This window comes from Schistocerca gregaria, chromosome 6 (assembly GCF_023897955.1).
Source record: "Schistocerca gregaria isolate iqSchGreg1 chromosome 6, iqSchGreg1.2, whole genome shotgun sequence".
Lineage (NCBI taxonomy): Eukaryota > Metazoa > Arthropoda > Insecta > Orthoptera > Acrididae > Schistocerca > Schistocerca gregaria.
The window spans coordinates 446937220-446963001 of NC_064925.1; the positions used below are offsets into that span (position 1 = coordinate 446937220).

At 38.7% G+C, this 25782-nt stretch overlaps 1 protein-coding gene across 2 annotated transcripts in view; it reads right to left on the reverse strand.

Annotated features, from left to right (window-relative positions):
* LOC126278016 (sister chromatid cohesion protein PDS5 homolog B-B) overlaps positions 1-25782 on the reverse strand; it is a 192439-nt gene that overhangs the window by 96553 nt on the left and 70104 nt on the right. For both annotated transcript variants that reach the window (XM_049977727.1, XM_049977726.1), the window contains exons 11-12: positions 22443-22556; positions 10463-10567 (exon numbers count right to left, since the gene is read on the reverse strand). In XM_049977727.1, the coding sequence (XP_049833684.1) occupies positions 10463-10567; positions 22443-22556 (219 nt within the window). The remainder of the gene's footprint in view (positions 1-10462; positions 10568-22442; positions 22557-25782) is intronic.

The following is a 25782-nucleotide window of genomic DNA, read 5'->3' on the forward strand; positions in this document are numbered from 1 at the left end:
CAGACTATGGGCAGGTCCGCAAAATGAAGAGTGAGCCAACAGTTCCCCATTCTCTTTACTGCACTGCGTCACAAAAAGGAACCACAGGGTCCTTCTCGTGAAGGATAAGACTGTTTACTGTATACACTGAAACTTCATTTATATGTTTTCCACTTATACGCCCCCCTTCCCCTCCCCCTCTTGCCCGGCGAAATATCCACAGTGTGCACAAGTTATGATGCAGTGTTTTAGAGTGGGTTGCTGGAAGAGGATTGGTAAGACCAATATTAGACTATAATAAAATATGATAGTGTGATAAGCCCCCATGAACCATGGACCTTGCTGTTGGTGGGGAGGCTTGCGTGCCTCAGCGATACAGATGGCCGTACCGTAGGTGCAACCACAACGGAGGGGTATCTGTTGAGAGGCCAGACAAACATATGGTTCCTGAAGAGGGGCAGCAGCCTTTTCAGTAGTTGCAGGGGCAACAGTCTGGATGATTGATTGATCAGGTCTTGCAACATTAAACAAAACGGCCTTGCTGTGCTGGTACTGTGAACAGCAGAAAGGAAGGGGAAACTACAGCTGTAATTTTTCCCGAGGACATGAATCTTTACTGTATGATTAAATTATGATGGCGTCCTCTTGGGTAAAATATTCCGGAGGTAAAATAGTCCCCCATTCGGATCTCCGGGTGGGGACTACTCAGGAGGACGTCGTTATCAGGAGAAAGAAAACTGGCATTCTACGGATCAGAGCGTTGAATGTCAGATCCCTTAATCGGGCAGGTAGGTTAGAAAATTTAAAAAGGGAAATGAATAGGTTAAAGTTAGATATAGTGGGAATTAGTGAAGTTCGGTGGCAGGAGGAACAAGACTTTGGTCAGGTGAATACAGGATTATAAATACAAAATCAAATAAGGGTAATGCAGGAGTAGGTTTAATAATGAATAAAAAAAATATGAGTGCGTGTAAGCTACTACAAACAGCATAGTGAACGCATTATTGTGGCCAAGATAAACACAAAGCCCATGCCTACTACAGTAGTAAAAGTTTATATGCCAACTAGCTCTGCAGATGACGAAGAAATTGATGAAATGTATGATGAGATAAAAGAAATTATTCAGGTAGCGAAGGGAGGCGAAAATTTAATAGTCATGGGTGACTGGAATTCGTCAGTAGGAAAAGGGAGAGAAGGAAACATAGTAGGTGATTATGGATTGAGGCTAAGAAATGAAAGAAGAAGCCGTCTGGTAGAATTTTGCACAGAGCACAACTTAATCATAGCTAACACTTGGTTCAAGAATCATAAAAGAAGGTTGTATACATGGAAGAATCCTGGAGATACTAAAAGGTATCAGATAGATTATATAATGGTAAGACAGAGATTTAGGAACCAGGTTTTAAATTGTAAGACATTTCCAGGGGCAGATGTGGACTCTGACCACAATCTATTGATTATGACCTGTAGGTTAAAACTGAAGAAACTGCAAAAACGTGGGAATTTAAGGACATGGGATCTGGATAAGCTGAAAGAATCAGAGGTTGTACAGAGTTTCAAGGAGAGCGTAAGAGAACAATTGACAGGAATGGGGGAAAGAAACACAGTAGAAGAAGAATGGGTGGCTCTGAGGGATGACGTAGTGAAGGCAGCAGAGGATAAAGTAGGTAAAAAGACGAGGGCTGCTTGAAATCCTTGAGTAACAGAAGAAATACTGAATTTAATTGATGAAAGGAGAAAATATAAAAATGCAGTAAATGAAGCACGCAAAAAGGAATACAAACGTCTCAAAAATGACATCAACACGCCGAAGTGCAAAATGGCTAAGCAGGGATGGCTAGAGGTCAAATGTAAGGATGTAGAAGCTTATCTCACTAAGGGTAAGACAGATACTGCCTACAGGAAAATTAAAGAGACCTTTGGAGAGAAGAGAACCACGTGTATGAATATCAAGAGCTCAGATGGAAACCCAGTTCTAAGCAAAGAAGGAAAGGCACAAAGGCGGAAGGAGTACATAGAAGCTTTATACAAGGGCGATGTGCTGGAGGACAATATTATGGAAATGGAAGAGGATGTCGATGAAGACGAAATGGGAGATAAGATACTGCGTGAAAAGTTTGAGAGAGCACTGAAAGACCTGAGTCGAAACAAGGCGCCCGGAGTAGACAACATTCCATTAGAACTACTGACGGCCTTGGGAGAGTCAGTCATGACAAAACTCTACCAGCTGGTGAGCAAGATGTATGAGACTGGCGAAATAGCCTCAGACTTCAAGAAGAATATAATAATTCCAATCCCAAAGAAAGCAGGTGCTACAGCTGTAGCAATCTTTCAGAACAGGCAATATCCCTACGTCACAAGTGTTGCTCGCTTGGCAATCCAGAAACAGAGTACCTCCACAGTATTTCCTGTGCAGTTCTCTCTGTATCAGTTTCTTCACTGAGCTCTTGTATACACAATGGTATTTTCAGTTTATCAAATGAGTACTTATAAGCAGTTGTTAAGTGAGCTTTTGTGTCAAATGTGTCCATATAAACAATGGTTGATTTGCACTTAATTAATAAGTGTTACATTGTCAGTGACCTATGTAGCACTGGCGGAATAGGCACTGGATTGGTAAATGTGGCACATGGCCGGTGTCTGTTGTTGAAAGAGAATTGTAAAACCATATAACCATGTTGTAGTCACTTGGTAGTGTATTAATGAACTCCATTTCTCTCGCCATTAATTCTTTTACTGGTAGACTGTTTAAATCTCTGCCATTCCAAAACTGCTGGTCATTATAGAGTGAATTGCACTCAGTGGAGCCGCTTACTACATATCCACAGTATATCTTCCATGGCATGCAGCTTAACTGTATGATTAAATGATGATGACGTCCTCTTGGGTAAAATATTCCGGAGGTAAAATAGTCCCCCATTCGGATCTCTGGGCGGGGGCTACTCAAGAGGGCGTCTTTATCAGGAGAAAGAAAACTGGCGTTCTACAGATCGGAGCATGGAATGTCAGATCCCTTAATCGGGCAGGTAGGTTAGAAAATTTAAAAAGGGAAATGGATAGGTTAAAGTTAGATATAGTGGGAATTAGTGAAGTTCGGTGGCAGGAGAAACAAAACTTTTGGTCAGGTGAATACAGGGTTATAAATATAAAATCAAATAGGGATAGTGCAGGAGTAGGTTTAACAATGAATAAAAAAATAGGAGTGCAGGTAAGCTACTACAAACAGCCCACGCCTACTACAGTAGTACAAGTTTATATGCCAACTAGCTCTGCAGATGATGAAGAAATTGATGAAATGTATGATGAGATAAAAGAAATTATTCAGGTAGTGAAGGGAGGCGAAAATTTAATAGTCATGGGTGACTGGAATTCGTCAGTTGTTGTTGTTGTTGTTGTTGTTGTTGTTGTTGTTGTTGTCTTCAGTCCTGAGACTGGTTTGATGCAGCTCTCCATGCTACTCTATCCTGTGCAAGCTGCTTCATCTCCCAGTACCTACTGCAACCTACATCCTTCTGAATCTGCTTAGTGTACTCATCTCTCGGTCTCCCTCTACGATTTTTACCCTCCACGCTGCCCTCCAATGCTAAATTTGTGATCCCTTGATGCCTCAAAACATGTCCTACCAACCGATCCCTTCTTCTAGTCAAGTTGTGCCACAAACTTCTCTTCTCCCCAATCCTATTCAATACCTCCTCATTAGTTACGTGATCTATCCACCTTATCTTCAGTATTCTTCTGTAGCACCACATTTCAAAAGCTTCTATTCTCTTCTCGTCCAAACTAGTTATCGTCCATGTTTCACTTCCATACATGGCTACACTCCAAACAAATACTTTCAGAAACGACTTCCTGATACATAAATCTATATTCGATGTTAACAAATTTCTCTTCTTCAGAAACGCTTTCCTTGCCATTGCCAGTCTACATTTTATATCCTCTCTACTTCGACCATCATCAGTTATTTTACTTCCTAAATAGCAAAACTCCTTTACTACTTTAAGTGTCTCATTTCCTAATCTAATTCCCTCAGCATCACCCGATTTAATTTGACTACATTCCATTATCCTCGTTTTGCTTTTGTTAATGGTCATCTTATATCCTCCTTTCAAGACACTGTCCATTCCGTTCAACTGCTCTTCCAAGTCCTTTGCCGTCTCTGACAGAATTACAATGTCATCGGCGAACCTCAAAGTTTTTACTTCCTCTCCATGAATTTTAATACCTACTCCAAATTTTTCTTTTGTTTCCTTTACTGCTTGCTCAATATACAGATTGAATAACATCGGTGAGAGGCTACAACCCTGTCTCACTCCTTTCCCAACCACTGCTTCCCTTTCATGCCCCTCGACTCTTATTACTGCCATCTGGTTTCTGTACAAATTATAAATAGCCTTTCGCTCCCTGTATTTTACCCCTGCCACCTTTAGAATTTGAAAAAGAGTATTCCAGTCAACATTGTCAAAAGCTTTCTCTAAGTCTACAAATGCTAGAAACGTAGGATTGCCTTTTCTTAATCTTTCTTCTAAGATATGTCGTAAGGTCAGTATTGCCTCACGTGTTCCAACATTTCGACGGAATCCAAACTGATCCTCCCCGAGGTCTGCATCTACCAGTTTTTCCATTTGTCTGTAAAGAATTCGCGTTTGTATTTTGCAGCTGTGACTTATTAAACTGATAGTTCGGTAATTTTCACATCTGTCAGCACCTGCTTTCTTTGGGATTGGAATTATTATATTCTTCTTGAAGTCTGAGGGTATTTCGCCTGTCTCATACATCTTGCTCACCAGCTGGTAGAGTTTTGTCATGACTGGCTCTCCCAAGGCCGTCAGTAGTTCTAATGGAATGTTGTCTACTCCGGGCGCCTTGTTTCGACTCAGGTCTTTCAGTGCTCTGTCAAACTCTTCACGCAGTATCGTATCTCCCATTTCGTCTTCATCTACATCCTCTTCTATTTCCATAATATTGTCCTCAAGTACATCGCCCTTGTATAAACCTTCTGTATACTCCTTCCACCTTTCTGCCTTCCCTTCTTTGCTTAGAACTGGGCTGCCATCTGAGCTCTTGATATTCATACACGTGGTTCTCTTCTCTCCAAAGGTCTCTCTAATTTTCCTGTAGGCAGTATCTATCTTACCCCTAGTGAGATAAGCTTCTACATGCTTACATTTGTCCTCTAGCCATCCCTGTTTAGCCATTTTGCACTTCCTGTCAATCTCATTTTTGAGACGTTTGTATTCCTTTTTGCCTGCTTCATTTACTGCATTTTTATATTTTCTCCTTTCATCAATTAAATTCAATATTTCTTCTGTTACCCAAGGATTTCTAGCAGCCCTCGTCTTTGTACCTACTTTATCCTCTGCTGCCTTCACTACGTCATCCCTCAGAGCTACCCATTCTTCTTCTACTGTATTTCTTTCCCCTATTCCTGTCAATTGTTCCCTTATGCTCTCTCTGAAACTCTGTACAACCTCTGGTTCTTTCAGTTTATCCAGGTCCCATCTCCTTAATTTCCCACATTTTTGCAGTTTCTTCAGTTTTAATCTACAGGTCATAACCAATAGATTGTGGTCAGAGTCCACATCTGCCCCTGGAAATGTCTTACAACTTAAAACCTGGTTCCTAAATCTCTGTCTTACCATTATATAATCTATCTTATACCTTTTAGTATCTCCAGGGTTCTTCCACGTATACAACCTTCTTTCATGATTCTTAAACCAAGTGTTAGCTATGATTAAGTTGTGCTCTGTGCAAAATTCTACTAGGCGGCTTCCTCTTTCATTTCTTAGCCCCAATCCATATTCACCTACTATGTTTCCTTCTCTCCCTTTTCCTACACTCGAATTCCAGTCACCCATTACTATTAAATTTTCGTCTCCCTTCACTATCTGAATAATTTCTTTTATTTCATCGTACATTTCTTCAATTTCTTCATCATCTGCAGAGCTAGTTGGCATATAAACTTGTACTACTGTAGTAGGTGTGGGCTTCGTATCTATCTTGGCCACTATAATACGTTCACTATGCTGTTTGTAGTAGCTTACCCGCATTCCTATTTTCCTATTCATTATTAAACCTACTCCTGCATTACCCCTATTTGATTTTGTGTTTATAACCCTGTAGTCACCTGACCAGAAGTCTTGTTCCTCCTGCCACCGAACTTCACTAATTCCCACTATATCTAACTTTAACCTATCCATTTCCCTTTTTAAATTTTCTAACCTACCTGCCCGATTAAGGGATCTGACATTCCATGCTCCGATCCGTAGAACGCCAGTTTTCTTTCTCCTGATAACGACGTCCTCCTGAGTAGTCCCCGCCCGGAGATCCGAATGGGGGACTATTTTACCTCCGGAATATTTTACCCAAGAGGATGCCATCATCATTTAATCATACAGTAAAGCTGCATGTCCTCGGGAAAAATTACAGCTGTAGTTTCCCCTTGCTTTCAGCCGTTCGCAGTACCAGCACAGCAAGGCCGTTTTGGTTAATGTTACAAGGCCAGATCAGTCAATCATCCAGACTGTTGCCCCTGCAACTACTGAAAAGGCTGCTGCCCCTCTTCAGGAACCACACGTTTGTCTGGCCTCTCAACAGATACCCCTCCGTTGTGGTTGCACCTACGGTACGGCCATCTGTATCGCTGAGGGACGCAAGCCTCCCCACCAACGGCAAGGTCCATGGTTCATGGGGGGAGGTCAGTAGGAAAAGGAATAGAAGGAAACATAGTAGGTGAATATGGATTGGGGGGAAGAAATGAAAGAGGAAGCCGTATGGTAGAATTTTGCACAGAGCATAACTTAATCATAGTTAACACTTGGTTCAAGAATCATAAAAGAAGGTTGTATACGTGGAAGAATCCTGGAGATACTAAAAGGTATCAGATAGATTATATAATGGTAAGACAGAGATTTAGGGATCAGGTCTTCAATTGTAAGACATTTCCAGGGGCAGATGTGGACTCTGACCACAATCTATTGGTTATGAACTGTAGATTAAAACTGAAGAAACTGCAAAAACTGGGAATTTAAGGACATGGAACCTGGATAAACTGACTAAACCCTAGGTTGTACAGAGTTTCACGGAGAGCATAAGGGAACAATTGACAGGAATGGGGGAAAGAAATACAGTAGAAGAAGAATGGGTAGCTTTGAGGGATGAAGTAGCGAAGGCAGCAGACGATCAAGTGGGTAAAAAGACGAGGGCTAGTAGAAATCCTTGGGCAACAGAAGAAATATTGAATTTAATTGATGAAAGGAGAAAATATAAAAATGCAGTAAATGAATCAGGCAAAAAGGAATACAAACGTCTCAAAAATGACATCAACACGCCGAAGTGCAAAATGGCTAAGCAGGGATGGCTAGAGGACAAATGTAAGGATGTAGAAGCTTATCTCACTAGGGGTAAGATAGATACTGCCTACAGGAAAATTAAAGAGACCTTTGGAGAAAAGAGAGCCACTTGTATGAACATCAAGAGCTCAGATGTGAAAATTACCGAACTATGCAGTGAATGCAGTGCAATTTTAAATTTTACTAACAATGAAACAGTTCCTTGTTTATTCTCTCTAGTCATCACAAAAATGTAAAAGGTGTACTGGATGATGAAAACAAACATTTTCCTTCGGTAAGTCACACCTGATAAAAAAAAAAAAAATTGGCATATACAGGCTCTTGACAGTAATTACTAGTTTAATTTAGACAGAATTGAGACAGAGTAAGAAATGATCACGGCTGTTGTTCTGGATATATTGCAGTGTACCAGACATACTTTGTCACATTTGTAAACTGTGTTAATGCAAACTGACAATGCACAAATGACTGAAATTAACAATACTGTTACGATGGTAAACCTGGCATGATAAAGAGGTATTGGAAATTAGATTGTCTGGCAATTTTCTGAATAATGCTTAACACTGTCAAAAAATTTCTTTACTGGTGGCTGAATTAATTAGTTCTGGGTGGAATCCAAATTATATTAACAGACTTTTCACCCTTCTCAAAGCCAGTGGTGTGATTATGTCTACGCCAAAGGTCCAACAAAATCACTAAATTATTCACAGTGATTGGTGATAAGACATTTCAGATATAGTATTGAAAATTACTCTCACCCATTTTTCCAAATTTTGCTATGTCAAAATTAAGATTTTTGGAACCAAACAGTACTTTTTTTTAATTTTGGCCCTAATTTGCTTTAAGGTTCTTGAAGACAGATACAAAGCTGTGTGCATATTTCGCACTGGGTGTAAATCTTTCTTCCATTTAGATAAGTTACATTCAGATTTTACATTGTTCGAACCACAATTCAGGAAATTGTCAGAGTTACTTCTTCTTTCTTCTAATGAAATGTCAATTTCATTCAAATTAATGTCCAAGAAACTATCTGATGAATAATACATATGTAAATCTTCAGGAGAAGTAGGTGATTTCAACTGCACACCACATTCTTCTTGTTCTATCTTGGGTGAAAAATAAAAACAGTAATTGGCTATCAGGTTCCTGTGGAACTCCAGAATCTGCACAGAGACAGATGCTATTAGAAAGTATATAAAAACTTGGTTTACCTCCACACTTTGTGATACCACAAAGGCAGCTGCTAATTATTATGGATACTCAATAAGTTACAAATTTGAGCTAGTAATAACTGTGAACAACTGTGTCAGTGAAACTATGAACGGAAACTGAAATTTGCTTTACAAATTATGATTGTGTTGTGCTTTGTTAACTGTTTACTGACGTGCCGTCAGTCAAGGATATGTACCAGCCACGTTGCACATGCATCCAATCAGCCTATCATGGAGTGGAATAACCTTTATACTTGCAGTGTGTCTTAGCAGGTAAAACTTCAACATTGTGTTTCTTTCAGTATATTCTTAATACATAAAAAAATGTAAGGGCAGGTTTTGATATGCTGGACTGGACCATTCCCTTGTAAGAGGGTCATACAGAGGTCTGTCCCTGCACTCTCTCACAGGGAGCACAACACTTTCTCCCACCTCGATCCTGCTATCCCTCTTCCTTACAACCCCCAACCCCCCCACCTACCATTCCCAATGCAGGCTGCTGTTGCTTATGTCAGACACAGCTACAGTCTGTAGTCAGGCTACAGTGGCAGGAGAGTGTGTTTCTACTTCCAATGAAGGCATCTTAGCCGAACACTTAAATGTGCGGTCTGCTCTATGCGGTGAGTAGCAATCTGTCCTTTTAGTATTGTTGTTATTCCACTCTCGACTTTCCACTGCCTGATTTAGTCTCTTATAATTTACTATCTTTATTTTTTTTCATCACTGTATACACCTGTTGTAACTATAAGTGCCCCTGTGATGTTTGAAGCTCTATCACTACAGCATATTTGTCATAGATCTGAGATATTTCTGTCATAAAGTCACATTTTTTTGGAGAACACTATAACAACTTTTGCACTGGCACTGTATATGAATTTCAACAATCCTTATGAAGACAAGAGGAAGTTTGTATTTCTAATTTACGGTCCCTGAATATGGCTTATATCACTACCCAGGTTTTATATATTCCAGTTTTCTGTGCCCAGAATTAATTTATACAATGTTCTTAGTCAAAGATGCCTTATAAAAACATAGGTTACAGATTTAACTGGATGTATAATTAAAAAGTCAGTAAAGCAGTTTCTGGTAAGATTTTTATGTCTTATCTAAAAACATCTGCCTCAAGAAGTCATACAACCTAAACGTTTTTAAATAGTCCACTAACCAACACCAAATGCTTAAGCGTATTACTCGGACTTAAACCAATATAAAATTGCCATACACAAGTATTTTCTTTTTAGTTGGACTCACTTGTGTATTGTGGTGGACAGCATCAAGTCATACTTCCATCATCCAAAGAGCAAGTCTATCAATTCAGCCTTGCTAATTCATGAGTGAGTATTTTTAATGATAGTTTAAGAGTGGACAACTCATTTCAGGAGCTCACGTATTGAAGTCTCTGGCTTATTTATTGTTTATATTATCTTTTGGCAATCTCTACCTGAATGTGACTACTATCCACACTATCAGCTGTATCAATGTTCTCAATTTTTAATCTGTCCATGCACAAATTCTTTAGTATGTACAGGACCACAGCTGCTGAACATGCAGAAACTGATTACTGTTATTGCATTTTACTCGTCAGGAAATTGGATAAAAAGAGAGTTGTCCTATTTGTGTCTGACAATCAAAAGGCTTAAAACATATATTTGTATTATCTAGTAACAGACATACATTTACCAATTATGGATATGTGATCATTTCTGGTAGCCTCTGTCATTTTCCATCACGGGCCCAACTATTCCTGCATATATCATAGGACACGAGACAACCTGGCCACAAACAACTGTAACATTCCGACAATTGAATAAGATCCATTTGATTCCTTTCCCGACACTTCATTCTTAACTGCCTCTTTTTCTCAACTATCAAATGATTGATATTTTAGACAGCTACAAAAACTAATTAAATGCAATTACTCACCACAAGTAGTTTAAGGCCCCTCTCACCAGCTGTGTTAGGGTGTAGACCCATTTCTTCAATCATATTTCCACCCTTCAGGCAGTCTTCAATATAACCAACCAATACCTACAAATATCAACACAAACAACTTTCCTGTATATTTTAGTAAGAATTACATCTTGAAATAAGAAAGCAGATTTACAGAAGCAGGCAATAAGGTATTATAATATGAATTTTGTACAGAGTGTGTGCAGTGACACTACATATTCTAAGACAATGAATTGCTAGCAGTGTACAGGGTAGTGTTGATCCCAACATTTACTTCATATTCTTTGCTGTTTCTTGGCAGAAGTCTGCATATTATTATAGCATAGCAAGAAATTACTTGGAAAAACAATTATATGTAAAAACCGCTAATTCTGAAATACATTAGTCGATTAAAAGTTTCTTGTAATCTCGAACTTTCCTAAGCATTTTAAGACATTTAGAAATCTCTCTTCCTTTCTATTTTCAATCATGTGTCACCCATGAAGAAATTAGATTGCAGGTCAATATTGAGTTTTTCTTACATTTACTGGAGTCTGAGTGACCAAGTGAAGTAAAGTAATTGTTAAAGCACTGGGCATGCATTTGGAATGAACAGAATTCAAATCTCTGTCCAGACAGAGTTTATCCTTCAGTTCTAATTACCTCATCACTGGAGGAAAATTTAAATCCTCCTTCCACACATACCGTGCCGGGAAAAGAATCTGGAATAATGAAGTCATTAAAAATATGGCTCCACAAAATTTTTCTGTTTCGGAAAGAGAAGTTCAAGTAAGATGAAGTAGACAAAATAGTAGCACATTCCATGTAATGAATATGTATGCTCAAAATTAATGTTGTTTTAAAATACATGTGTATACCCTGCACCTGAGGGATGTTATGAAAATAATTTCTTGTCACTCTATCCTACTATACTGGTACAAATAAGCACACTAAAACAACTGTAGGATGAATGTGTTACTCCCAATATTAGAAAAGAACCTATGCTTACTGTGAAGACAGTTATCAGGATGACACATGCCATTTCATGAGCAAATTTCTCACAGAGAAAGAAGAAAGACAGAACACTAAACAGCACTAAAAATTGTTTTGTGTTTTTCTTTTCTTCCATGTTGCAAAATTTAAAAAAATGGATCTATAAGTTATTGATGGTGTACTTCTGCCTAGTATGTCACGTGTTACATAACAAAGTACAAACTTCAATAATATTATGAGGCAGACTGCTATTCATCGTAAAGACGAAATGCTGACTTGCAAACAGGCAAAATGAAAAAAACACACACGCACACACAAGTATACCTCATGCACACATGGTTGCGATATCTGGCAGCTCCATAGTTTTTATGAACTGCGCAGATGGGAGTAATTCTTAGAACGCATCCTCCACTCACGAAATTATCCCGACCTCAACCTATGGCAACTTACTGTCCTCGTACCCTACACCCAACAGTTTCCACCCCATCTGTTCTATCACCTCGTTCCACTTCACATACCCTCACCTTCATTATGTGCCCCTTTCTCCCCACACTCCTGCTGATCTTTTCCCCTTCTCTGTTCCTCTCCTTTTCTGCTTCCCATTCCTCCTCCCACTCCATCCCCCGCAGCCTCCCAGTGCTGTCCCTGGCAGTACTGTCCTGCTGCCATCTAGCCCCAGCATGCACTGCCAGTTTTTTGGCACTTTCTATTACGGTCTTCTGCCCCCCCTCCCCCCTCCAAACCCCACCCATACCCTGATATGTCTCCCCCTTTCCCACCCAATCCTGATTGCTGCTCTCGTTCACCTTGAGTGTAGCATTCTGATCACAGCAGCACATGTACGCATGAGGTGTACCTCCCCGTGTGGCTGTGTGTGTAATAGTCTTTTCATTATGTCTGCCTGCAACTCAATGTGTCATCTCTACAGTGAGTTGCTGTCTCACTGTGAGTTGCAATCTATACGTTTCATAATATTGCTGGTATTCCAAACTGGACTTTCCATTGCTTGACAGTACAAGCCTCTTGTCGCTGCGTAGCTAATCCAATCTACTATCATTTGAACTTGCTTTATGCATTCAACATCTATATCTCCCTTTACAATGTATACAATAAATATTTTCCTCCAATACCAAACTGACTACTCCTTGATTCTTCACTATGTGTCCGTCAACCGATCCCTTCTCCCAGAACCACATTTCAAAAGCTTCTATTCTCTTCATGTCTAAATTGTTTATCATCCACATTTCAATTCCATATAAGGCCATCACCCAACTATCACCTTTAGGTAAGACTTCTTATCGCTTTCACTTATAGTAGATGTTCCACATTTCTCTTTCTCAGAAACGATTTTCTTGCAATTGCCATTCTGCATTTTATATCCTATCTACTTCAAACATAACTAGTTAGTCTGCTAGTCAAATAGAAAAACTCATCTGGAACTTTTTAGTGTTTCATTTTCTAATACGATTCCCTCAGCATCACCTGATTTAATTGTACTACATTCCATTACCTTGTTTTCCTTTAGTTTATATTCATCTCGTAACTTCTGTTGAAGACACTACCCATTTTGTTGAGCAGTTCTTCCACATCTTTGGCTGTTCAGTGTCATCCGCAAACCTCAACATGTTTATTTCTTCTCCCTGAACTCTTATTTTCTCTCCAAACTTTTCTCTGGTTTCGTTTGCTGCTTGTTAAATGTATGGATTGAAATAACACTGAGGATAGGCTACAACCACATCTCGTTCCTTTCTCAACCACTTCCTCCTTTTCAAGTCCTTTGGCACTTTTAACTGAAGTCTGGTTTCTGTCAAAGTTGTAGATAACATTTCGTTCTCTGTATTTTATCCATGTTATCTTCAGAATGTCAAAGAGTGTATTCTGACCAACAGTATCAAAAGCTTTCTCTATGTCTGTAATGCTACAAACATAGGTTTGCATTGCTGTAACCTTTCTTCTGAAGATAAGTCATATGGTTAATATTCCCTCATGTGTTTCTAAACTTCTCCAAACCCCAAACTACTCACTCAACGATCAAATTATACCAGTTTTTCCATTCTTCTGCAAATAATTTACTTCACATTATGTAACCTTGGCTTAATAGATTGGCAGCTGACAAATATTCACATCTCTCAGCACCCTGCTTCTTTCGAATTGAAACTGTCACTTTCTTCTTGAAGACTGAGAGTATTTTGACTGTCTCATATGCCTTACGAACCACAAGGAATAGTTTTGTCAGCACGAGTTCTTCTAAGGATTTTGATAATTCAGAGAGAATGTTGTCTATGCTAGGGGCCTTGTTTCAACTTCTTTCAGTGATATGTCAATTCTTCTCACAGTATCATATTCCCAACTTATCTTGAAATTACTTCCTCTTTCCTTCCTATATTGCCTTCAACTTGATTTCACTTGTACATCTCATCTTACATTTCTCCCACATTTCAGCTTTTCCTTCTTTAACTATACTAGCTGGACATCTGAGCACTTGATATTTAGACAGCTGTTTGTCTTTTCTTCAAATTTTTCTTATAAGCGGCCTCTATCATTCCCCTAGTCCCGCACACTTCTACAGGCTTGTGTTTCTTCTCCAGCCATTTCTCCTGGCAATGCTCCATTTTCTATTAATCACATTCTTTGGGCATCTGTATTCTTTTTTGCCTGCTTCATTCCATGCATTATAACATGTTCTTCTTTTTCAATTAAATTCAATATATTCTTTGTATCCAAGGATAGCTGATCAAGTGACCCAAAAATTTCAAAGTGATTGGTGATGGACAATTAGTGGTCTGGCTAATGAGTTCCAAAATATATTTGGTTTTGTAAAGGGTCTGACTTGAGCAAAACACTATTTTTAAGGTTGTTTTGATCAAGACAGTCCCTCTTTAAAAACAAATCTATTTGTAAACAAACAGACAGAAAAGCTTCAACCTCAAGATGAATTCCAAAATGCTGCTATAAAACTCAGTTTACAGAAATGTCACTAAACAGCTTTGATATCACATACTGTGGAAATTGTGGAAATGGAAGAGGATGTAGATGAAGATGAAATGGGAGATACGATACTGCGTGAAGAGTTTGACAGAGCACTGAAAGACCTGAGTCGAAATAAGGCCCCCGGAGTAGACAACATTCCATTGGAACTACTGACGGCCTTGGGAGAGCCAGTCCTGACAAAACTCTACCATCTGGTGAGCAAGATGCACAAGACATGCGAAATACCCTCAGACTTCAAGAAGAATATAATAATTCCAATCCCAAAGAAGGCAGGTGTTGACAGATGTGAAAATTACCAAACTATCAGCTGCAAAATACTAACACGAATTCTTTACAGACGAATGGAAAAACTAGTAGTAGCCAACCTCGGGGAAGATCAGTTTGGATTCCATAGAAATACTGGAACACGTGAGGCAATACTGACCTTACGACTTATCTTAGAAGCTAGATTAAGAAAGGGCAAACCTACGTTTCTAGCATTTGTAGACTTAGAGAAAGCTTTTGACAATGTTGACTGGAATACTCTTTTTCAAATTCTGAAGGTGGCAGGGGTAAAATACAGGGAGCAAAACGTTATTTACAATTTGTACAGAAACCAGATGGCAGTTATAAGAGTCGAGGGATATGAAAGGTAAGCAGTTGTTGGGAAGGGAGTGAGACAGGGCTGTAGTCTCTCCCCGATGTTATTCAATCTGTAAATTGAGCAAGCAGTAAAGGAAACAAAAGAAAAATTTGGAGTAGGTATTAAAGTCCATGGAGAAGAAATAAAAACATTGAGGTTCGCCGATGACATCGTAATTCTGTCAGAGACAGCAAAGGACTTGGAAGAGCAGTTGAACGGAATGGATAGTGTCTTGAAAGGAGGATATAAAATTAACATCAACAAAAGCAAAACGAGGATAATGGAATGTAGTCGAATTAAGTCGGGTGATACTGAGGGAATTAGATTAGGAAATGAGACACTTAAAGTAGTAAAGGCGTTTTGCTATTTGGGAAGCAAAATAACTGATGATGGTTGAAGTAGAGAGGATATAAAATGTAGACTGGCAATGGGAAGGAAAGCGTTTCTGAAGAAGAGAAATTTGTTAACATCGAGTATAGATTTAAGTGTCAGGAAGTCATTTCTGAAAGTATTTGTATGGAGTGTAGCCATGTATGGAAGTGAATCATGGACGATAAATAGTTTGGACAAGAAGAGAATAGAAGCTTTCGAAATGTGGTGCTACAGAAGAATGCTGAAGATTAGATGGGTAGATCACATAACTAATGAGGAAGTATTGAATCAGGTTGGGGAGAAGAGAAGTTTGTGGCACAACTTGACAAGAAGAAGGGATCGGTTGGTAGGACATGTTCTGAGGCATCAAGGGATCACCAATTTCGTATTCGAGGGCAGCGTGGAGGGTAAAAATCGTAGAGTGAGACCAAGAGATGAATACACTAAGCAGATTCAGAAGGATGTAGGTTGCAGTAGGTACTGGGAGTTGAAGAAGCTTGCACAGGATAGAGTAGCATGGAGAGCTGCATCAAACCAGTCTCAGGACTGAAGACCACAACAACAACAACAACAACAACAACAACTACAACTGTGTGCAAGGTGGACTTCAAAAATGCTCACTGATCAGCACAAAGAGCAAAGAATGCATAGTGCATGACAGTTTTTGGAGCATTATAGACAAGATGAAGATCGTTTGTTTTCCCACATTGTAACGGGTGACAAGCATGGATTTCGTACACCAGCACAGAATTGAAACAACAGTCGATACAGTGGTGCCATTCAATTCACCCAAACCAAAAAAGCGTAAGCAATCTCTGCTCCCAAATAGAAAAATGATGGCTACCGTTTACAGAAAGGGAATCTTTTTGATTGATTTCCTGTATTTTGAGTCAACAATTACAGACAACATATACATTGAAACACTAACCAAACTGAGATGTGCGGTCCAAAATCGATGCTAGAGGAAACTGCAGTCTGGCTAATCCTCCTTCACGACAACACATGCCCTCACACTGCTGCAGAAACCAAGTCTTTTGTTGGAAACTTTTTAAGCACCCTCTGTATAGGTCTGGCCTCACACCAAGTGGCTATTTCCACTTCTTACATTTGAGAAAATGGAACTGGGTGCATAATGATTTCAAACTCAAGACTGGCGTTACCAATTGGTTCAATTCTCAGGTGGCAGACTTCTCTGAAGAGGGGTAAAAGAGGCTGGTCCAGTTTCACAAAAAGTGTATAGATATGAATGGTGATTATGTGTAAAAGTAAAGCAGGTATGTAGTACAATATTAAGGCCAATAAAAACATTTTCTCATGAGTTTATTTCTTATGACCAAGCAGACCTTAGGTTTGGAATATGCTACATATTTCAGCCTGAAAAGCTATCCCTTCATCTTCTATTGTATTCCTTCCCATTCCTGTCAAACATTGCCTAAGGTTCCCTCCGAAATTATTGACATTTGGCTCCAATTTATTCAGGCCCATAACCTTAATTTCCCACCTTCTTCCCAATTTCATCAGTTTTAATCTGTAGGTCATAACCAATAAACTGTGCTCAGAGTCCCCATCTGCCCCCATGGACTTGCAATACGGCAGCTGAACTCCCCCGAATGGGGCCTCCTGGCCAACAATGCCATTCGATCATTTCATTTCAATGTTTTACAGTTTAAAATCTGATGCTGAACTCTATGTCGTACCATTAAAAATCAATCTGAAAACTTTCAATGTCTCCACAACCCTTCCTCAACCTTCTTTCATGGTTGTTAAACCACGTGTTAGCAATGAACAAATTATGCTCTGAGCAAAATTCTACCATGTGACTTTCTCTTTTATTTCTTGCCAACCAGTCCATGTTCTCTATTATTTTTCCTTCTCTTCTTTTACCTATTATCAAATTCCAGTCCCCCATTACAATTAAATTTTCATCTCCCTTGAGCAGTTCAATAACTTCTTTTACCCTGGCATATATACTTTCAATCTCTTAAAACTTCTACTACTGCAGGAGGTGTTGGCTTGATGTCTTTCTAGGCTGTGGTAATGTGTTCACAATGCTCTTTGTAGTAGTTTACCCATATTCTTGTCATCTTATTTATTATCAGACCTGCTTCGAATTATGCCTATTTTAATTTTTGTTTATAATCCTATATTCATCAGAACAGAAGTTCCATTCTTTCTGCTAACATTCCACACTGCAACAAGTAGAATGACTGCTTAGTTTAATTGCAGAATTTATTCCACTGCTTAGGGTAGTATCAACCTACAACTATTTGTCCTTTAATAGTCATATGTATAAACAGCAGTATGGATGGATGATGACATCCCCCTGTGTAGTCCCTGCCTGGAGACCCCAACGAAGTATATGCCCTCCAGAACATTTTACCTAAGAGGATACCATCATGATTTAACCAAATAGCAGAGCTGCATGCCCTCTGGAAAAATAATGGCTGTAATTTCTCTTTGCTTTCAACCTTTTGTAGTACCTGCATAGGAAGGCCCTTCTGGCTAATGTTAAAAGGCCAGATAAGTCAATAATACAGACTTTTGTCCCAAGAACTACTGAAATCACTGCTGCCTCTCTTCAGGAACTGTATATTGTCTGGTCTCTGCACAGATACCCCTCCATTTTGACTGCAGCTACAGTAAGGACATCCTTTCATGGTACATGAATGTGTTTGTAAATGAGGAGCTGGTACAGTTTAGTGATGTCACAGAATAGAATTTTGTATCCCATACTCTGTGTAACATGAAAGTAAGACTCTGCGAAGGAGAATTATTGCCTTAGGGAGAGCAATGTGGCCAATGAGATGCAACATTGGCTTTATGTAAAGAGCAGAATACAGGAGGTGCCATACTGGATTAAGTCATATGGAGTTGTAATCTGTTTTTTGCAGTTTTTATATAGGAACATTCATGCAATTAAGACTTTTAAAAGCACACTGAGGATCTCTCAAAAATGCTTCACTTTTAGTACAATTTGTAATCGTAAAATAATGAGAAACTATCATTTTATAGATTAAGGGTTCTCATATTTGATGCTTTTTGTGTTATAACTTGCATACTACAAAAGTACGCTGTTTCAGCACTATAGTGTATTTATTATTTATTGTTAAATATCAAGTAATGTCGTCTATGGTTGCAGTTCTTAGACATGTATAACATGTAACTCGGACACCAGGGTCGTCGTAAAAATGTAGTTGACAGAGCCATGAAATCTGAAGGGAAAGGTAGCAGGCTCATGTCCTGTTATCTGGACTTTTTTTCCAAAAGACTCAGGGACTTTCTTATTAATTCATAGCAGTATATTCTGCAATACCCAGTGTTATTCATAGTAAACTAGCGAATCCAGTAATGCTTTGCAATTGTTAAATATGTATGGGAATTGGAGGTATGTCCTAATTTCCCTCTCCTTCAGCCCCCTTTGTCCTCCTCCTCCTCCTCCTCCTCCTCCTCCCCCCTCCCAATCTCCATCCATTATCTTCCCTCCACTCCCCACTCCCTGCTCATCTCTTATCCCACACTCACTCTATCCATTTCTTCCTCCTATATCTCTCTGTCCATATACTCCTTCCCCTTCTTTACATTCATCCCCCCGCCTCACTCTGTCCATGTCCTCCCTCCCCTCTATGATCTTATTTATTGTTATTACAAATGGAACCTTGATTGGGAACAGAAGTCAAAATTAATGGGTAAATGGTTGGGACCATTGGTATATGGGGTATGAGAGAGACCTATCGAGCTGCTGGAGCTACGAAGATTTTAGCTTTAATGACAACATTTCACATGGTTTTAATTTTGGAACACGTAGAATTGTAAAGTTATCCATTAACACAACTTTCCTGTTTTCTGTTAAAAATGACTGCAAAAGGAAAACTGCATATTTTCACAGCACGGTTTAACATGTTGTTTCTTGCAGGCAGTCCAACAGAAAGTGTTTATTGTATAACGTATCTATATCTCCAGTGGTTTAGGCTGTACGTTATGTGTCAGTCAGTCAAGAAGGGATTCATAAACTGAATCTTTCCTTGAACTGGAACAAAACAACGTCAGTAAGATCATGAATTTAATGAACTTAAATAAATCAGAAGTCACTGTGCTTAAGCTCCAACCAAGCAAGTCAAACTCGACTGAATCCATTGCTCCAGAGTCACAACTGATCATGCCCGATAATTTAGTATCCGATTTTCCTACAAATGCTGTCTACACTCTTCGTCAGTCTCACTGAGTCAATGATCATGTAGTTGACTTGCATTGTGTGTACGCCACTGATATTTTGACACCTCAATGGCGCCAGTTTTTTCATGGAAATAAACCACGAACTGAAATTATTTGAATGTTTGCAACACGCCCCAATATGATCACCACTGGCAATATGTTTGGCCTCCTGCTATGTCAACATTCAAAATTCTTGTGTGTGTAAATTCCAAATGAGTTATTCAAACTCGATTGCATCAGTTGTTCCGGAGTCATAATGGATCATGCTCCAAACACTGTGTATGCTCTTCATTAGTCCCATTGAATAGGCAATCATGTATTGGCCTACACTGCATGCACACCAAAAGGTATTTCGATGCATCACTGGTGGCAGTTTTTGACATCAATTCAATCTTTGCAGCACACCAAAGATATGATCACCGCCAATAAAACATTGAAGTATCGCTTCCAGTTGTATTCTTCTTCGCAAAGTATAAATATTCAAATGGAAGCATGTGACAGCAGAACTGTCAAACTCGACATGAATTTTCTTTGGTATGACAACATATGAGAGCATAACTGTAAAAATGACCACAATTCTTTCACTGAAATTTTCATATAGTATCATCAAAATTGACGACTTTCCTGATTTTCCAAAACAAATTTTCCACAAACTTCGTCCTGACAATTACGGAAAAAAAAGAAAAGGAAAAAAAAAAAAATGCCCAATCGGTCGAGGCATTCTCAAGTGATTATCTTTTACACATTCGGCAACTGATTTTTACTTATAAAGATAAGAGTGCTCTCTACCTGAGAGTGTGCTTGATTTCACTATTATCCCAGGAAAAATGAACTAATAAATAACAGTATTGGGAGATTCTCTTCTTCAGGAATTGATAACAGGGTTACAGCAGCTATTCAACATGTGTCCATTTTTGTAGAGAAACTGTGTGGTAAATGCGCCAGACGCAGCCCACGACTGCTACTGGAGACTGCTGCAGTCGCAAATCATGAGGAACTTGTTCTGTGAGATATGAGGTGTGTTCAAAAAGTAAGACGACTTTATATTTTTATGAGAACATACTTTATTCATCAGTATTCATGTTGTCCCCTACAAAGCAATCCCCCTCAAATACAATACACTTTTGTCAACACTTCTTCCAATCCTCAAAGCATTTATCATAAGCACTTTCTGGTACAAAAAGTATTTTATTTCCTCAATCGTCGAAAATCTTCATCCTTTCATAGGTCTCTTCTGATTTGTGAACACGTAAAAGTTGCAGGGGACAAAATCCAGTGAATATGGTGGCTGAGGCATGGTTGTCATGTTGTTTTTGGCCAAAAATCTCCCACAAGCAGGTGCCTTGTAGCGATACGAAAGCAACAATTTTTTTTTCCACAATCCCAGACTTTTTTGTGTATTGCCTTTCGCAAACAGCCCATAACATCAAGGTAATACTCCTTACTGAACGTACAAACCTTGAGGCAAATATTCATGATGCGCTACACCAAAATAATTGGGGGAAAAAAAACATTGAGCAAAATTTTGACATTTGATCGAACTTGGTGTGCTTTTTTTAGTCTTAGCTCTCCAGGATGCTTCCATTGGGATGATTGGGATTTTGTTTCAATGTCATAACCGTAAACCCATGTTTCATCAACAGTTGTGACCCTTTTGAGCAAATCAGGATTATCACTGATGTTATTTAAGAGCTCTTGCGCAATGCCATTGCGACAGTTCTTCTGATCAAAATTGAGAAGTTTTGGAACACACTTCCCCGACACACGTCTCATGCCCAAAACATCCAAAAAATTTGCATGATACGAGCTGAGCGATATGTCAACATTCTTAGCAACTTCTCTTACAGTAATTCAACAATTTTCCAAAACAATGTTCTTCACTGCATCAATATTATCATCTGTTGTTGATGTGCTGGGGCATCCAGAGCGAGGTTTGACATTGGCATCTTCTTGGCCATCTTGGAAGAGCAGACTCACAGTATGCCACTGTCAACAGTTCAAGTGTTTTAGAGCACTTGATTCCATTTTTCACATAAGATTTTATGCAAATTCTTTGCTCCATTTTTTATAATAACCAAAAATCGCTGAGCACACTGAAACATATCCAACCTTTCTATCTGTGAAAAACAAATGAAATATGCTGTACTCTTGAAACTGTGAACATATGTTCAGGACATCTGTACCAACATAACAAAAAAAAAAAAAATCAATAACTGAATGCATGCTACATGCGCAATTTGAAAAGTTACCTTATTTACTGTATAGCCCTTGTATAACAAGTCGTTTCAGAGCACACAGCAACATCTACAGATACCAAGTCTAGTGTGCTTTGCAATGAAAAACACTTCCCTTGTAAGGATGGCCTAAGGCTATCTGTATCAAAGAAGATGAGGCGCACAAGTCATCCATTTTGGCAGGTCCACAGTTTATGACAGTGGGGATGTGAAAACAGGCTGTAATAAACTCAGCAAAAGATAAAGCAATAAGCGCATAGAATTGGTTGGTTCAAACTTAGTTCATTGGCAAGTGATTTAATATATATATATATATATATATATATATATATATATATATATATATATATATGTGTGTGTGTGTGTGTGTGTGTGTGTCACCCAAAAATGAATTGTAGGTGAATAGCTGCCTCTCCTAATTTTTTATTTGCAGTATATGTAAGTCACATAAGCACACATCTATTCTAATTAGCTTCCAAAACAGAAAATTCTGTCTTAATAATAATTAGTTCCATACACAATGAACATTTATTCAGTTCTGTATGAATACCTTAATTGATTGGTGATCGACCATTACGGACGATATCCTCTCCAGTAACATCTTCACAGTATTATAATACAGATTTGTCATCACAGGTTGCCCAAGCTTCTTAAGAATCAAGCTCTGTAAAACAAGAAATGAAAGGACTCTAAAAATAACACCTACAAAAAAACATCATTTCGTCTGAAAGTTATTAGAATCTCAACTATAAATAAATGTAGCTTTTTTCTTTTTTAGTGTAAAAACAGAAAAATACCAATACCTTTTCAAAAAAACACTAAATTACTGCCCTTCTCTCTCAAAGTTATAAAACTGAAAGAGCTGAAAGAAATGTTCCAATAAACACAAATGCTTAATATATGGTTATATGGTCACTTGACTCACAATGAACTATGTAATCTCTTACTAAGTTCTTTTGTTACAGATAGTGACAGAAATGTTATGGGTAAATGAAGAACACACTGTGGTGACAAAAGTCATGGGATAGCAATATGCATAGATACAGATGATAGTAGCACCGTGTAAATAACATACAAAAAGGCAGTGAATTGGCGGAGCTGTCATTTGTGTTCAGGTGACTCAACGTTTCCGATGTGATTATGGCTGCATTACAGAATTAACAGACTTCGAATGTGGAATGGTAATTGGAGCTAGAACTGTGGGGTTTTCCATTTTGGAAATCATTACAAAATTCAATATTTCAAGATCAACAGGGTCAAGAGCTTGCCGAGAATACCAAATTTTAGGCAGTACCTCTCAATATGGACAACACAGTGCACTTAACGTCTGAGATCAGCAGTGCGTGGATACAGTTGTCAGTGCTAACTGACAAGCAATACTGTGTGAAATACTCACAGAAACCAATGTGGGACGTACAACAAATGTATCCGTTAGGACAGTGTGTCGAAATATGGCATTAATGGGCTATGGCAGCAGAAGATCGATGAGAGTGCCTTTGCTAACAGCACAATTTCGCCATTAGCGCTTCTGGACTCATGGTCATATCGGTTGGCCCCAAACAATTGGAAAACTGTGGCCTGGTTAGATGAGTCTTGATTTCAATTAGTAAGAGATGGTTGTAGAGTCTGAGTGTGGTGCATACCCCATGAAGCCATGGACTCAAGTTGTCAACAACGCACTGTGTAAGCTGGTGGTGACCCCATAATGGGGTGAGTTGTGTTTGCATGGAATGACCTGGGTCCTCATGTTCAACTGAACCGATCATTGAATAGAAATGGTTATCTTCAGCTACTCAGAGATCATTTGCAGCCATTCATGGACTTCATTTTCCCCAAACAAACACAAAATTTTTATGAATTTCAATGGCCAGACACATTAAAGGGCCACAACTGTTAGAATTTGGTTTGGAGAACATTCTACACAATTCGAGTGAATGATTTGGCCACCCATCAAACATTTATGTGGCATGATTGAGGTGTCAGCTTTTGTAAAAAAACCTGCACTGTCAACACTTTCATAATTATGGATGGCTGTGCAGGCAGCGTGACTCAGTATTTCTGCAGGGGATGCAACAGCTAGTTGAGTCCATGTCACATCACTTTGCTGCATTACAATGGGCAAAAGGATATCAGACAATATTAGGAGGTATTTTGTGACTTTTGTCACCTCATGTACGTACCAAATACCAAATGATCACTTGCATTGACTCTGGGTATTAATATTTTTGTTTTCAGTGCTTTAACTGACAGGAAACGGATGCCAGTGAGACAGAGATTATCTGCTCATTTACTACAAAGGCAGTGCAGTATCTATTGCAACACTCATTTCCTTGTGCTACTTTGCATATGGCTATTTTTTTTTTTTTTGTTGCTTATGGATGACTGTAGGATCATTTCCTTTTTCAGGCAAAATACTGAACATTATAAATTCATGGATTGGATTTTCCTGGCAAAGAATCTGCTCTTAGGGAGAAGAAGAGTGACACAGACTACATGGAAGAACCACAATCCTTTTAAAAGAAACTGTGAAACTTTGTCACCCATTGTCAACACTTGTGACGGCTCTGTTATCAACACAACAACAGACATTTCTACACAATGTCCACATTCACTGTTGCTGCAGGTATGCAAATCTAAGACCAAAATATCACTAATAATTGAATGTACAAAAGTGTTCTACAACAACTGGTTTTACAATGTGTGTGCATGCAAACAAAAACAGATTCCAACACTAATTTCCTATCAAAACCTATTTATTTTATGCAAATGTGAACCAGCTGCATTGTGTACACTAAAGGCCAATAAATTCAAAAATTGATCAAATCACTGTTTTGACCTGGAGATGACTCCCTGGTCTCATGAGACCACAGATGTTACCTTCCAGGTATTTTGGCTGTGTTATGCCAATGTAATGTCACATGATTTATCCTGATTTAGCACGTTAAATTTGCATACAATGGAGCACAACATGTGCAAAACTATTTGTTGAGTTACCAGATTAGGAGAGTTACATTACTTCCAGAAATGAAGAGAAAAAAGGTTCTGAAAAGTAGGCATAAAAAATATTAATTGGTAAGGCCACAGTAAATGCAGTGCATATTTACAATGAACTTTGAAATAAAAATACATCCCTTATCCAGTTCAAAGGAAACTTCCCCTGACAAAGAGGATTTACATAGGCAGAAAAACAAAGATGCTGTGTCATCAAGATCTGTGGCATAATTAGAAAGATGACAGATAAATTTGCTTCTAGAATCTTCTTGGATAAAATCTGATTTGAAACAGCCCTAAAATTGTGCATTTCATAAACTGTACATAAAGTCTTTGAAATGTGCTGAGAGCCTGATAAACTGTAATGAGTTACAAGCCACAGGTATTACTTTCAACCAACAGTTCAACAGATCAAGTACAGTTCCACGGTGTATTGGCCCCTTACACTAATTTAACACATTTGTAAATGCCAATGTGAAACTACTGTGGCACCTGCGGCCTTGTGGACTCATGGTTTATTTTGGTCTCACATGGCATTCAAATTGTGAAATAATACAAGTAAAATGGGCACAGGTGGTGATTTTCCCAAACAAAGATTTGGCAGGTTCACGTAACTTCATTTTGTAGTATTCTCCTCATAATTTGATTTCAAATCAGGAAAGCTACCACCACTATCTTCCTTTGCAGAGTTTGGATGCATATCAAATCACCTACCCACTTCCAGGTTGCCAGCCACTAGGTTTGCTTTTTAATACAGGCACAGCAGCTCTCATGTCAGAAACCCATAGTGAAAATTATCTCAAAAAGCAAGAAGCAGAGAACATCAAACAAATAAGAGCTTGTGCAATCCTCCTTGGACCACAATCACAGATTTCATTTTCTTGAAAACAAATCCATGA